The 15,962-nt window shown below is 39.4% G+C and overlaps 1 protein-coding gene across 1 annotated transcript in view; it reads right to left on the reverse strand.

Moving 5' to 3' along the window:
* Positions 1 to 15,962, reverse strand: part of man2a1 (mannosidase, alpha, class 2A, member 1) — a 34,805-nt gene that overhangs the window by 2,512 nt on the left and 16,331 nt on the right. Inside the window, exons 7-21 of the mRNA XM_072672681.1 lie at positions 15,751 to 15,937; positions 14,281 to 14,458; positions 13,917 to 14,128; positions 10,852 to 11,037; positions 9,310 to 9,424; positions 9,158 to 9,225; positions 8,866 to 9,031; positions 8,213 to 8,443; positions 7,690 to 7,812; positions 5,428 to 5,542; positions 4,894 to 5,027; positions 3,670 to 3,811; positions 2,457 to 2,590; positions 2,072 to 2,269; positions 570 to 683 (exon numbers count right to left, since the gene is read on the reverse strand). Of these exons, the coding sequence (XP_072528782.1) occupies positions 570 to 683; positions 2,072 to 2,269; positions 2,457 to 2,590; positions 3,670 to 3,811; positions 4,894 to 5,027; positions 5,428 to 5,542; positions 7,690 to 7,812; positions 8,213 to 8,443; positions 8,866 to 9,031; positions 9,158 to 9,225; positions 9,310 to 9,424; positions 10,852 to 11,037; positions 13,917 to 14,128; positions 14,281 to 14,458; positions 15,751 to 15,937 (2,303 nt within the window). The remainder of the gene's footprint in view (positions 1 to 569; positions 684 to 2,071; positions 2,270 to 2,456; positions 2,591 to 3,669; positions 3,812 to 4,893; positions 5,028 to 5,427; positions 5,543 to 7,689; positions 7,813 to 8,212; positions 8,444 to 8,865; positions 9,032 to 9,157; positions 9,226 to 9,309; positions 9,425 to 10,851; positions 11,038 to 13,916; positions 14,129 to 14,280; positions 14,459 to 15,750; positions 15,938 to 15,962) is intronic.

Genomic DNA, 15,962 nt, shown 5'->3' on the forward strand with positions numbered 1-15,962 from the left:
AAAATATATAATAATAATAATGAGCACATAATGTTGGTAAAGCTTCAGAATCAATGGTTGATTATTGAAAGCAAAAAAGCATGCAACACTAATTTCACAATTACAGACGTCAGACTACATCTTGAAGCTGGACTTTTATTCAGGTGTAAACTCAAATCATACATACTCTCTATTTACTATATTGCACTGGTTTAAAGCCGTTTAAATGTAAACATTTAGAGCAATATTGTAAATATAGAGTATGTATAGTGTGTATTGTGTATAAGGTGTGTGTATGTATAGTAGAGGTTAATGTGTAATTATCCAGTAGTTCGTTTTCCAGATTGTAGGATGAACAGACCAATAAAAATGCTCCAAAATGAAATACAATATTTTACACTGACTTCCTTTGAAACCTAAGGTTTTTTTTTCTCCTCTAAAGCTGTTAATTGTGTGACAGCAAGTTCTGTTACTATAAACTGAAACTGGTGTGATTAGCTTTTTTCTATCTTGCTTTAGAATGTGTGCATGTGTCAGATGGTTGTGTGCATGTGTCTGCATGTTTTGGATGGTCGCCTCTGCAGAATTACCTTGCCACGTGTGGTGCTGCACAGTAGGCCAGTGTTGCTGGTGGTGATGCCACAGTCAAAGCCTTTTCTGTGCAGAATTAAGGCAGCTTGATCAGATGGGCCTTCCCCTTCCTCCTGTGAGACACACACAACCCCACACAGAGATGATTATGGTTAAGTTTTAGTCATCAGCAGTACCTCATCTCCCATCTTGCCCGATGTTTAAAGCAGCTTTATGCGAAAATTGGTATTTCTTGCTCCTGGGCTGCTCCTATAGTTGGAAGTGGAATTGGCGCTTTGAGCCACCACTAAAGGACACGTTTTTAACACAGGCATTTAAGCCCTAGCGCAGAGATACAGAACAGCCACTGAAAGTGAATTATTAATGTAAACTGAGACTAAGGGTAGAGTAAAGAGTGAGACTACAGTAAAACTCAGTACAATTCAGCTGAACATACTACAAATCAGGATTTATCTAAAATGTTACATTGGTTAAAAAAGTTTTTTGCAGTTGGAAATGTAGAATGCTTTCATGACTAAGAGCATTTGAGGTGGTCTGTTAGTCTTGCTAAAGTAAACAATATTCAACAGAGGTATTTCTACAGTACCCTCCAGAATAACTCTCACCGTTGGCACAGATAAGTGAAAAAAGGCCACACCACAATCTCTGGGTGTTGCCAGATAATACAGTGTTGATAGGTGATTGTTGTGTTGTTTCTAGAGACAGGTTGCTATGGTCTTTGACCAAACCCTTGACCAAATTTTTTTTTGTTTGTTTTTTTTGTTGTTTTTTTGTAAATGCGGTCTTTGTAATTAAAATAATTTCAGCAAATTCTAATGCACAGTTACTAAATTAATATATAGGTGGTGGAATTTACATTTTGGACCACACTTTGGGCCTCTGAGCAAGCTGAGAGGCACAGAACCATCACGTAAAATGAAAAGAAGTGTGTGGACTGACGCAGCCGAGCAATATTACAGAATTTTACATGAATTTTACTACTTGGAATCTGGATTAGCAATGATACAGATGCTACTTTCCTTATTACAGGTCAGCGGAACATTTAAAATGATTCTAAAGTCTTATTTTAGGGTACAAATGCTACATAATGTTGCTTTAGGGGGGTAAAGGTTAAGGACCTCGGACAAGCTGTATCTATGATTGTTTAAAAGGATTCGCTTCAGCTCCATAAACATTATCTACAAATCTAACAAACAGGTTAACTGACTATCTGTTAAAACTTGACCGATTCGCAACCGGTGCTAGATTTAGGACCAGGTTTAGATTTAAGACCACAGTGAGGGTTAAGTTGAGTCCTGGAGTTTAAGAGGTTTTTATATTATTATATTATATTATATTATAGGGTTGCCAACTCTCACATACTTGGGTATAATCTTATGGACACACCACACTTTCTATTTGACCTAAGGCAAAAGTGAGTAATAATGTTTTAGTTCTTAGTTGAATATTAGTACATTATGAAAATTTCCTGACACCCTGGTTGACCTCAGGGAGAACCCACCTGAGACTGTATGGTGCGCAGGTTGACCAAGTGGATGTCACAAGGGAAAGGGGAGCTCAGAGGGCTGTAGGGGGCCAGGGCCAGCACAGCAGAGTCCAAACTGGTCACCATGGGGATGAGGGGGTGGTTGAGGTACATGAAGGAGATGTGGCTCCGTAGGGACGGGTAGCTGAGTGGAGTGGTATTTTCTCTCTGGGCCTAAAACAGCAGGAGAAATGGCTGTTAGCAAAGGTGCTGTTTGAAGAAAGATTAGCATAATAGTGATGGGAAAATGACTTGCTGAAGATGCTGTAATTGCAGTAAATGTAAAATGGTAAAGGTAGGGATGTCACTAGTGGACTAAATCAACACAAACAACGGTAATACTGCACTAGCTTGCGCTCACCTCTTGGGTAGGGTTTCTCAGCTCCACAAGCAGGCGAAAGGAGTTGGCAGTGATCTTATTGTCTAGCACTCCCTGGCCCATGCCACGGTTATCATCCTGGTTCAATCGGCGGTCCATTATCACCTCCAGCTGACCTGCAAAGTGCATTCATAATATCTAGGGGTCCACCATATACAGGGGTATGCAAAAAATTTGGGCTCCCCTGGTCAACAAGTGAAGAGAAGATTCACTGATTCATCTCGAAAAGGTATACAGTTAAAGATGAACGATTTAATATGTATTATTTCTGCTTTTATTAATAACAGATCTGTGGATAGACCTTAAAAGCATGTAAGACAACCCCCAAATCTCATAGATAATCTCAACTAGAAGCCTTTTGCAAGGAAGAATGGGTGAAAATTCCCCAAAGAAGACTTCTTTACAAACTGTAATATTTATATTAATAAATAATAATAAAATAAAATAAATTAATAAATAATAATAAAAATAAATAATATTAATATTTATATATTAATAAGCATTGGCCATGCAGGGAGCCCTAACATTTGCTTTAAGCCGTTTCAAATTTTGAATATTTTGAAACTGTAAACAATGGAAAGCAAAAAGTAATCTTGCCTAAAATATTAAAGAATCCTTTCATATTTATGGAAATCATGTTTATGGAAATCATGCTTTACTCACTTAGCTATTCACAGTAACAAAATGTCCTGACCAGGGGTGGCCAAGCATTTGCTATTATACCAGCAGCTGATATTGTTCCCCAATAGATCAATACATAATTAAGAATTAATACATAATACTATTCATTCTTTTAATTATTACAGGGAGATGACTGGATATTTTGGCACCTTATCTTTAGCTAGTGCATACACTGGTGCATGTATCAGCCTGTACGATAATGTGAATTGAAATAATCAGTGTCTGCAGAATTCAGCTACAAAGTGTCAGATAAGGTCCCGAGTATACATGACCTTACAATAGTTGCTTAGTATCTTACATTTTCACTAACAATAACAATTATATATATCTTAATAACATATAATACCACAAGCTGGGAGCCTCCATTTCATGCTGAGATAATACACACATGAGCTTGATCAAGTGAAAACACTGTTGAATTTCAAAAGAATGTGTGGTGTATTGAGCCCCTATACTCCATCTTTGTTTATGTGTATGTAAATGCTCAACACATGGGCTAAGAAACACCTCTCACCACTCTTGAGACTGGTAGCCCCTAAAGACTGTGCTGTCAGCAAAGTAAGTCTTCTGCTGGAATCCTCAAGGTAGGCCATGCTGGTCATGGGGTAGAAGTTCGCCTGCAGTGGCAGCTTAGACATGAATCTTCTGGGCTGTATCTAGGAAACCATCCAATACACAATGAAAATATTAGTGAGATTGTCCGTCAATGTGCGTGTGTTTGTAAGATGACCGTAATTTAAAGATTTATATAGATTTAGAATGAACTGAGTTAGTCATCTTCAGTTAATATGTACATCATTGTAATTAAATATTCAAATAACATAATATCTTGGAAATTGGACAAGTTGAATGGTAATAACACAATGTTTATTTTTAGCACTACTACGACAGTGAAGCAGTTTTTTTTAAGATAATGGAGTGGTTAAAGCTCTGCTTTGAATGGTTTGTTCTTAAAAGGGATTAACCAACATGAAGAACATGAGGGAGCTAGAAGGAATTCAAGCCATTTGAAGCCAAAAAAAGGATGGAAACCAACCAGAGTCATGGCACAAACATTGAGTACAGGCAAAAAAAAAAATTACTAAAATTACCTAATGACTGAATGAATTAATTCATTATTACACACACACACACACACACACAGGTGTACTAGTAACAACACATTGAGCAGGTAGGACATGGAAAACAACTGCATTTGATAACACAATTGGCAACGACCTCTAAACAGCAGGTGTGAAGCTATCAGAATCCACCATTTGAAAAAAATGTTGAAAGCAGAAACAAGCCATATCACCAAAGTGATGGAAAGGCCAAAGTGTGGAGAAAGAAGTATCTCCAACAACTGGGCTAATACACATTACAATTACATGTAACAAAACAACTACTGGTGACCTAGTCACGGTTACAGATTGGAATTTCAGTTTAGACTTACGTAATTAAGTGCATCTCTGTCTCCAGTAGCTTGCGTTTATTTGGAAACATATCCAATGTTGTGGCTTTAAACGTGTCAAGAAATGTATTTATTGAGTATTTTAAAGTGATATTTGATGTGTAAATAGCTTTTCTACCCTAAATGGTTAGGGTAGAAAATGCTCAAATGAAAAATGTCCTGTTCAGTTATTTTGGAGCCGTAAATGATAAATAAATAAAAGATAAATATATATATATATATATATATATATATATAGCGTAAAATGTTAAAGAAATGTGTCATCTATAACTTTTTGCCTTTTGCTACCTGGAAACCATTCAGGTCAGTAAAAAAGCGATCCTTGCTGTTAAGATCAGATGATATCCTCATTGCAATTTCACGGTTGAACTCGCCCCTTATATCCACAGAGTTAGAGATCTCAACAGCCTGTCCATCCACTCCTAAAAGCAGAGCGAGAGAGAGAGAAAGAAATAGATTTGGCAGGATAATTTATTCACAACTGTCACAAGATCAGGCAGAAAGAGAAACAACTTCAGTTACAGTTTCATGAAAAGTAGCGAACCTTTTAGACTGGACTGGGTGTAATTCAGTGCAGTCCAGAAAACGTAAGTGAACCCTTGTAGATGCCCCTTTAGCAGCAGCAATCACCTCCTCAATTAAATACTACAGTCTAATAATCAGACCCCCTTTAATGAGCAATCAATGCAGATTTCCAGGTAATTCCAAAATGTTAACTTTTTCCTGCTACTCTATCTGATCTGATGTTCAACTGTATTTATTAGTGCTTATGCGCAGTGTTAAAGCAAGACATGTTAATGAATGCAGCTGTCAGCCTCTCACCCTGGATGTTGTAAAGCCGTACAGTGTGCGTGACGTGCGGAAACGTTGTTGTGACTTCAGAGAACACGGGCCCTTTGGTAACTCTGATCACAGGAGGCTGGGAGGGAGAATATTTCTGTCCAGGAAAAAGAGGAAGAGGGAAAATATACAGTGAGTCCAAGAAGTATTTGATCCCTTGCTGATTTTCTTCGTTGGCCCACTAATAAAGACATGATCATTCTATACTTTTAATGGTAGATGTATTCTTACATGGAGAGACAGAATATTAAAAAGAAAATCCAGAAAATAAATCTAAGGAATATATATTAATTGATTTGTATTTCATGGAGTGAAATAAGTATTTGATCCCTTAGTATTCATTAGCAGTTCTGGCTTTTACAGACCAGTTAGACACTCCCAATCAACTTGTTACCTGACCTGAAGCCACCTGTTCTCACTAATCACTTGTGTGAAAAACACCTGTCCACAGAATCAGACAGATCACACAGATTTCAAGTCTCCAACATGGGTAAAACCAAAGAGCTGTCACAGGACCTCAGAGTCAGAATTGTTGACCTTCACAAAGCTGGAATGGGCTACAAAAAGATTAGTAAGGTGTTGGATGTGAAAGTAACAACTATTGGTGCAATTATCAGAAAGTTTAAAGAGTATAACATGACAATCAACAGACCTCAGCCCGGTGCTCCAAAGAAGATTTCGCCTCGTGGGGTGGCAATGATGCTGAGAACAGTCAGAAATCGTCCTGCAACCACTCGGCAGGAGTTAGCAAATGACCTGAAGGCAGCTGGGACCACAGTTTGCAAGGAAACAATTGGCAACACTTTGCGCAACAATGGATTCACATCCTGCAGTGCCCGAAAGGTACCCCTGCTGAAGAGAGCACATGTGGAGGCGCGCCTCAAGTATGCCAATGATCATTTGAAAGATGAACCAAGTTATTGGGAGAAGGTTTTGTGGTCAGACGAGACCAAAATTGAACTTTTTGGCCTCAACTCCACCCGCCATGTGTGGAGGAAGAAAAATGCTGCCTATGACCCCAAGAACACTGTGCCCACCGTCAAGCATGGAGGTGGAAGCATAATGTTTTGGGGGTGTTTCTCTGCCAAGGGTACAGGGCTACTTCACCGCATCACTGGGAAGATGGATGGAGCCATGTACCGCACAATCCTGAGGGACAACCTCCTCCCCTCTGCCAGGGATCTGAAAATGGGCCGTGGTTGGGTCTTCCAACATGATAACGACCCTAAACATACAGCAAAGGCAACAAAGGATTGGCTCAAGAAAAATCACATTAAGGTCATGGAGTGGCCCAGCCAGTCGCCAGACCTCAATCCGATCGAAAATCTATGGAGGGAGCTGAAGGTCAGAGTTGCCAAGCGACAGCCCACCAACCTTCATGATTTAGAGAGGATCTGCAAAGAAGAGTGGGCCAAAATTCCCCCTGGTGTGTGTGCTAAACTTGTGGTTAACTACAACAAACGTCTCACCGCTGTGCTTGCAAACAAAGGCTTTGCCACTAAGTATTGAGTGTGTTTGGCAAGAGGGATCAAATACTTATTTTCCTCATTGAAATACAAATTAATTAAAATATATTCTTTAAAATTATATTCTGGATTTTTGTCTTGATATTCTGTCTCTCCATGTTAGAATATATCTACCATTAAAAGTGCAGAAGGATAGTGTCTTTATTAGTGGGCAAACAAAGAAAATCAGCAAGGGATCAAATACTTCTTGGACTCACTGTATATCAATGGACATTAAAATACACACACAGACTCAGCTGTGTCAGACAACCCCTGAATTCACACCAGAGAACTGAACATGGCTCTTATCCACACTGCTCTGTCTTGTAACCACTAATAGCAGGCTGGTTTATTGTGAAAACCATAATTACGAGTTTCTATCCCACTGATGGCAGCTGAAAGATCTATTATTACAGAGGCCTTTAAACACCTTTAGCATAATGTAACAGTAGCCTTAAAATTACTAGGCAACTAGTAAAGAACACTTGAAATATAATTTTCAGTGCTGTGTAAAATTGGTGAAAATAGTTTCTGAGTCTCAGTAATAAAAAAAAAAAAAATGGTGGAGATACTGTGAATTTTAGAGAGGGAAAAGTATGTGTGTGTAAGTGTGTGAAGTATGTCAAGATAAGAGCACAGTTATCTACAATTGAAATGTAGTATTATATTTAGTAGTAGCTTTACATAATGTACTAATAATGTACTGAATAATGTTATGAAACTTATAACATAGCATTACCGTAGCTTGTCCATCAGGAAGGAACAAGTAGGCGCCACTCTTGTCCTTCTTGCTGGTCGTGCCATACCACAAGAACTCCACTTGGACAGAGTGCTTGGACCCATCTTCCTTCAGCTTTAGTGTCTGTAAAAGCAATAAACAGATCAGAATTAAATATGTTGTATTGGATCACTCAATAATTAAACATTTCATTAGGTTTTTTTTATTATTAGTAAAACAGTACTAATTGTATGTGTATTCAAAGCTATTACAATGGAGAAGCCAATCAGTGAGTTTGCACTTTACACTGAAGACATTTAGGTTTGAGATCTTATGCTCCAATTATTGTGTTTACTTCAAAAAATGACAGTTCAAACTAATGTTTCAAGCTGTAGATCTAGATGTAAATATCAGGAAATTGGCTGATTGTCTTGATCAATTATCTCATTCGTCTTTTTGAAACTGGGATATCCTCAGAGTTTAGCAAAGACACAAACAAATGAATTGGCTTTGCCATTGTAATTGTAAGATTTTGCTGTCTGACCTCCATTAGTCCTGTACTGGCAGAGATGGAAAGCTGAAGGTAAGGATTCTCTATGGACACAAATGCAGCTTCCTGGGGGATAGACACTTTAAAATGCTCCATCCCGGCAACTGACACGCCTCCGCCGTCCTTCAGAAACATGTAACGTGCTGACTCGGTCTGTAGCTCTACACCTTCAACCAACTGGTACACAGCCAGGCCCAGCGGTGGCACATTGGCTACAAAAGACAACTGCAACAACACACACACATACACACACATAATGTAACAGTCTTTTTGAGTTTTGATGAACATGGTCAGAGGCACAAGTCCCATTATAGGTATTTTCAGAAACAACATTGAAAAGTCAATAGATCTCAATTACCAATATTTCCTAACAATTGTGTTCTTGTCTAAATAAAAAGTCTAGGTCAAATTAAAAATGCGTTTTAAACCTTGAAATTGTTCACAGCGATTCTCTGATGACGCACAAACATTGGTGAGCGAAAATATTGGTCAGTGTCAGATTGTTCATGAAAACTGAGTAAGAGGGTTTTAAAAAGGAGTTTCTTAAGAAACGTTGGTGAATGAGGTCCAATGTCTTCATGAACAGATATATTGACTAAGTTGATACCCTGTTTAATAGTCAATCAAATCCATAACTTCGGTCTAACCTGGAAAGCTTCTGTGGAAGCGTGGGTGACATCTTCCCAGACTGCACTGATTTGAGCAAGGACAAGGTGGCCATCCGCAGTGAGGACACGCACATGGGGGGTGGTCACATAGATGTTTACAACCGAGCTCCTGGTCTGCTCAGTGGGGTTCCATACCACCACTGACCTGAGAAAAGACACCACAAAGCATTTTAGTGGTAAAAGACTGCAGAAATGAGAGCTGCAATTCAAGAAGTCAGAGAGACACATGAAGAAACCATTTAGAGAGTTGTTTAAAGGTATGAGTGATTACCTCGGTGTTCTGCTGATCTTAAGCACAGTTTTGCGAGGCAGGGCATCCTGGGCTGGCTGGATCTCATCCTGCATAATGTGATTGGTGTAACTATTGATGTAGAGCCAATGGTATAAGAACAAACATTATGGATTTGGAACTGATGCACTCACCATCAGAAGTACTGGGTTTGAAGGGTTGTACGTGTACGCTTGTTTATCATCAAGCACCAGCCAGTGTGCTGAACTCACAATCACTCGCTTCACATTCAAAATGGAGTGAAACAACCTATAAAACAGAAAAACTGACAGGTGAAAAACATTGATCATCATAATCCACAGTGGCATCTGTCAAGGGTTGGGATATATTAGACGGCATGTGAACAGTCAGTTCTTGAAGGGCACGTGTTTAAAAGCAGGAAAAACTTCGCCAAGGACTGAATTGCGATGGTTAGATGGCCAGGTCAGAGCATCTCCAAAACATCAGGCAGGTCTTGTGGGGTTTTTCCTGGTATGCATGTGGTCAGTACCTACCAAAAGGACATATGGCAACAGAGTCATGGGCACCTAGGGCTCACGGAAGTGATCCATGGAGGTCCAACCTTTGTGCCAGAGAATACAGGATGCCTATAGACGTCTTGTGGAGTCTATACCTCGAACAATCAGACCTGTTGTAGCTGCACAAGGGGTGCCCTATTCAATATTAGACAGGTGGTGCTAATGTTATGAGTGATCGGTATATATCAGCCTATTAAACCTGGAGTATGTGATTTTGTAGAAACCTGTCAATACAAAAACCCACACCACTTACTGTCAGCTCTCTTCAAAACACAAGGACGTGAATGGCCTGACTAAAATAAAATGATGGGATGGCCTACCTGCATGCGGGTTTGCAGTGCTGTGGCCTCCACTTATATTATTTTTTTGTTTGTTTGTTTTTTCAGAGCATTTAATTTATTTACTGTTACCACAACTGATTTATTAATTACTATCAAGATATAAAGATTATATCAAGAAATCCCAATGTTTCTAACAAATCACCTACTCCAGCTTTAAAGGGGAACAGTGAAGATTGCCTATTTTACTATAGTAAAAAGTGCTGCATCATTCACAGGCTTTAGGAAAAGTCAAAAGGAAAAATGAGCAATGAGGTCAATAGATCTGTATCAGTGAGAAAAAGGATTATTAAACCAGTTAATACCTCATAATTACTAACAACTGCATAATTATTACTCTACCTCAGCTTGGCTTTTATTTCCACTGACTGGCAATAGTCAAGATTTGACAGGGCTTCAACTCGTATAAACTCTAATTCTTGTTTAAAGTTTGTTTAATGGGCAGGACAACTGGTGATTATTTTCATTATATAACTGGTCCACTTTATACCAAACAGAACTAACAGTATATAACAGTATCAGGTACGTCTCACAGTTTGTTGACTGCTCCTGTTTACACCTGGTTACTTTATGTATGTTGAGTATCAGGATTATATCTGGATAAAGTCAAGACACATACAAATGCAAGTGTAAACTCTCACCCCAGACACACTGAAGCCAGATACAAATTCGATCACTCAAACCACTTCAGGAGATTGTCCAAAATGCATTTGAGTCACATCATAGCAGCATAAACGCATCAGTCTCTCCAAGACGTGGGTCTAAGCTTATTTCTGAAAGTTAGCATGAATGAGTGTTTTGAGAGCAGAAAGCCATTTACCTGGTTCCGTAATCCACCACAACCCAGTCTTTGCCTGTGCCTGCGATCGCATCGTGGTGCTGGAACAAGCCCAGATTGCGTCTTGCTCCTGTTAACAACTTATAGTTCTCTTCTGCAGGGTAATCGCTGGGCTTGTCATTCTTCAGAGTATTGGCCAAGACTAGAGAATAAAGAATCTCAGCTGCCCTGAGGAAAGGAAGGAAGAGATAAGATTATTATTAGCATGTTCTGATATTACTAGATCTGTTTCAATGCAAAAATCAGTCATTATTATTCCATAACACATCAGGAAAACTATGTCTTTGTGTGAAGGCCAATGAAGAACACAGTCTTCTGAACATGGAAGTTCGGTAATTGCAGTGCTGTTTCTTTAGAACTGCTCTGAAAGCCATAGGGGCCTGAATTGACATGGTTAACATAGTTATTCAAAGTTACATTTAATCTGATTGAATGCCCATGTGCTGAATTCTTCCATCAAGGCACTTCTCACTCCAGGAGTGAAGAACTGCCATTGGCATCTGAATGTAGTTAAAAGGTATATGAATGTGTGACTAATTTAGCATCGGCAAATTTGTTTTTGTTTGGTTGCACAAGCAAAATAACTCGTTTGCAACGAGTCTATTGTCTGGACTGCTAGCTATTCTCAACAACAAGTGGGAACAGGGTATGTTTTCTATTACTGTGCCTTTTTCTGTGTGCACAAGAACAGCCTGGGGTCTGTCTGGAATGAGAAACATCTTTGCACTCAAGAGAAAAGGTATTCTGTTCAGCAGAGATGCAAACTGCCAGGCTGCTTTTACCTGTCCTGATTTCATGACTTGGTCCGTCTTCATTAACTTAAGTTCTTTCATTAACTTATGATTTTTTACCCCCGCTTAAATCTCAACATAGCCTTCACTTGTGTATAGAGCAGTTTCCTAAGAAGTTGAAGCCCTCACAATTCAATCTCTTGTTCAATCAGTTGATCTTCATTTTCCAACAACTGGAGTGATCACAGCAGTTCTTTCCATACGCAAGCTATGCAAATAGCATTGTGGCCTGACTTGTTGATGAAGCTCCACTGCCCCATCAAGAATACAGTTACCCCAACAGCCCTAAGCAATTTGTGAAGATCACATCAAAGTGTGACTGTCCCCAGACATGATTTAGCTTAAAATGTTATTTTCTTATCAAACAAGTCCTCAGGGAACCCTAGCTGGCCTTAAACATGCCTGTTGCAATATAAGCAAAAGTGTGGACCAGTGAAACAAGGCTCTGCAGACAAGTTCATTTAAATCGCGTTTTAAAATGTGAATGCCAGGTCAAATGTAAGATCAGACACTGAAATCGAGTATGTGCTATGCTAAATGTGTTATGCTATGTGTTCTGCTGATTCTAGCTGTAGCACGCTCTAATATTCCTAAGTCATGTAATTTAAAGCGCTACATACACCAAGGGTGTTTTCACACTAGTTTTTTTCCCCCAGACCCAGGAGTGCTTGCTCTGAGAATTCAAGTCAAGTGTGAAAGCTGCTTTCAAGCCCAGAACTGGTCAGAGAACCATTCTCTGGTCATTCTGAAATCGCTGGTCTGGGGTTCGCTTCAAGTGGACTGAACCTAGGTCCTACCATTTCAAAAGAATGCACACAGAAAAGTGACGTTTGAAAGTGAGTAACTGATCCACGGTTCGATTGGAATGTTTCTGTGTCAAAAACAGAAATAATAAGCCCCTCCATACAAGCCCAGAATCGGCCCAGAGGATTATGAAGAGGCAGCTATCTCTGATTACGCTATCAGTAGGAGGTATATAGCGCAGGGAGGGAGGGAGAGAGAGCGAGCGTAGTAGTACTTCAACAGTGTCATACTGAACTAGAACTAAATTTAGTTCCCTATTTACAAATATTGCAAAAACCAACAGTAGCGTCTACATCCAGCACTGCTCTTCTGGAGCAGTAATTCATTCCCTCAGAGTAATCGATGGCTATCATGAAGGGACCAGGGAACAGGCAAACAATGCTGGCTTCACAAGGGACGGATTCAGATCCTTCTCACGTTCCCAAAATGGGGGACAGCCAAAGTCACTCAAAAGATAAAAGAGAGAGACAGACAGACAGACAGACACACACACACACACACACACACACACACACACACACACACACACACACACACACACACACACACACACATACATACATACATACATACACACACAATCCTTGCGTATATGTATAGTTAAAAGAATCTGAGTACCTAAAATGTGAAAGACCTATTCTAAACATATGAAACTATATATATATATATATATATATATATATATATATATATATATATATATATATATATATATATAAAGAAGCTGCTGAAGATTCAGCCATTGTCTCGGTTAGTGTCTCTAGACACACAGTTCGGGTTACACAGTTGACTTCATTCTAAAATATTTTTTTTCCTGTTTTTAAAAGAGATCTAATTTCATACATTCAAATGTAACATTTAGAGATTTACTAAATATCTAAAAATAAATGTAAAACAAATTGGATCCTATTTTTGGATCCTATCGCAACAACAGGAAAAGTATGCCTTTTTAAAGTACGCACAGCTTTTTAAATTCATCATGGGTGTGTTTTGGGGGTGCTTTTTCTTGCTGTTGTCAGTAGTGCAAGCCAGGGACATCTCAGACAGCTATAACTGAAGCCAAAACACCCTGCACCCGGTATTGTGTGCTGCAGTGCAAACTGTATAAATAATACAGCAGCTTGAGCTTTGCACTGCTAATAATAATCAGAGTCTGAACTTCAAGACTCTCTAGGGCTGATAAAAAATGTTGATATATTAAAGCATCATGAGATTATGTTTTGCAATACGGTATCGATTTCTTTCCTTTTTTTTTTCAATAGTTCAGATGTAAAGATTGGCGACAGACACTGGTTCAGTAAACCCTGACCACTAGATAGAAGTGTTGTACTCAGTCTTTAGATCCCACTGTTCTGATTGCATTAAATGAAATGAAATGAAATTATTTTACTCAGATTTTATGAATGATAATGTGAAAATAGCCTAAAGGAGCTATCTATTCTGGATGTGTACCTGAGGTGGGACTCCAGTATGCGGTCCATACGCTTGTAGAATGGCCTAGACGTGAAGTAGCCGCTCCAGTAGTGGTCGTCTCTGTCCGCATACGTGAAGAAATCACCACCAAGAGTAGGAAACGGTGACACCCCCACGCTCACGCCAGCCTCATCCAGACCAGCCTTTTTGCGCAGAATTTCAAAGTAGTCCGATATGGTACCAAACTGGGCCTGAAGTGAGAACATTTCACAAAACCTTGAAAAAAAGTGACTGAGGCATTACTTTAACACAATAACGAGTTTACAAGGTTAGCATTTCTAAACAATTCCAATAAACAATGCGCTTAGAGATGGAAATACCACTAAGCAATAAGAACCAAGACCTGGACATGAAGCTCAGGATGAGAGTTCATGTAGTCAAAGAGCATTTGGTAGTTATTGAACTGCTGATCCCACTCCTGAGCGTCTGTGTAGCGGAAGTCATCACCCAGTGGAGCAAGCACCACCTTGGTCCTGAAGAGCTTGGACTTCTTCCTGTACTGGTCCAACAGCATTTGAGCCCTAAGAGCAGAAAGATGAAGACGGTCAGATTCTCATTAAAGATGCTTTGGGCTAAAATCTAACATTAGACCTGTGGTACACTATCGGGACAAAAGTATTGGGACATCCACTATTTCATTGTTTCGTCTGAAATGTTAGGGTATCCAAATGAAATAATAATTTTATTCATTTAGAGTTGATCCTGCTTTTGTTGGATTAACTGTCTCTACTGTCCAGAGACAGCTTTCCACTAGGTTTTCGAGAATTGCTGTGAGGATCTGATTGTATACAACAACAAGAGTGTTAGTGAGGTGAGGATGCTTGCACCTGTGTCAAGGTAGGGTTAATGATTGTAAAGATCAGCAAAATTAAGCTGCTACTCATTAGATCTGGTCTGCATGGACTTTATCATCTCACTGTTTTCATGACTTGACTACACATTCAGTATTGCTTATTGTTGTTTTTATTCCTGTTTTGCTTATTATTATCATCCGGTGTTGACCTGAGGAGCATGGGCTCCCCTTTTAAGCTTTGGTTCCTCTCAAGGTTTCTTCCTCTCGATCCAAAGGAGTTTTTCCTTGCCACTGTTGCCACTGGCTTACTCAAAAGAGGCGCAGACCCAGATCTCTGTAAAGCTGCTTTGTAACAACATTAATATTTACATAAATACATTTTAACTGAATTGAATGCTGTCTGCATTAGCCTGTAGCCTAGCATTAACCGTGTGGCTCCAATACCCGTTGCACAATTTGGAAAAATTCCAATAAGAAGCTGATTTCAGCCTCGTGAAAAGAGGATCAAAATAACATCCAACTGCTTCTGAATAAACACTTTACTGGTTATCCGGTTCATTACCATTTAATTTTCCAGACCAATGACTACAGAAAAGACTGTAAACCGAAGTAAATTATGAGTTTCCCCTTGTCCTGTAGCTGCTCGAGCTGATGCTTCCTTCGCTTCGCATAGCTAGTTATGGCTATATTTAAATCAAACGCTACATCCCATTTTCTGTATAATAGCAGCGCTTTTCCTGTTTAAATCCACACTGTTTGCTTTTCTACCAACAAAGGAGAGGAAATGTTTTTAGAGCACAGTGCACTACTCTATTGTGCAGCAACACCTTCACAAATATGGCCTTCATGGAGCAGCCATCAGAAGAAAACTTTCCTGCAAAAATCCCCTAAACAAAAACTGAATGAACGAATTGCAGAGGATATAAACAGAAATGTGTGTTTACACACCACCAAAGAACAAGGGTCACTGATGCGGGGAAGCATGTCAGAGGTATTTATGAATATTTCAGAAATGGTTACCTCTGTTGCACATTCTCACTGGTGATAGCCTCAGGCGGAACCCTCCAGGGGCAGCTTATGCGTCCCCCAGGCAGCCTTTTAAAGTCAAACTGGCAGCAAATCTTAGGATCAGGACCGCAAGTGTGGGGTACATCATAACTGTAGAATGGCATCATGTGACATAAGATGTCCGTGGTGGCGTCATGATCTGGAGACGAAATAATGACAAGAAG

Source organism: Salminus brasiliensis, chromosome 1 (assembly GCF_030463535.1).
Source record: "Salminus brasiliensis chromosome 1, fSalBra1.hap2, whole genome shotgun sequence".
Lineage (NCBI taxonomy): Eukaryota > Metazoa > Chordata > Actinopteri > Characiformes > Bryconidae > Salminus > Salminus brasiliensis.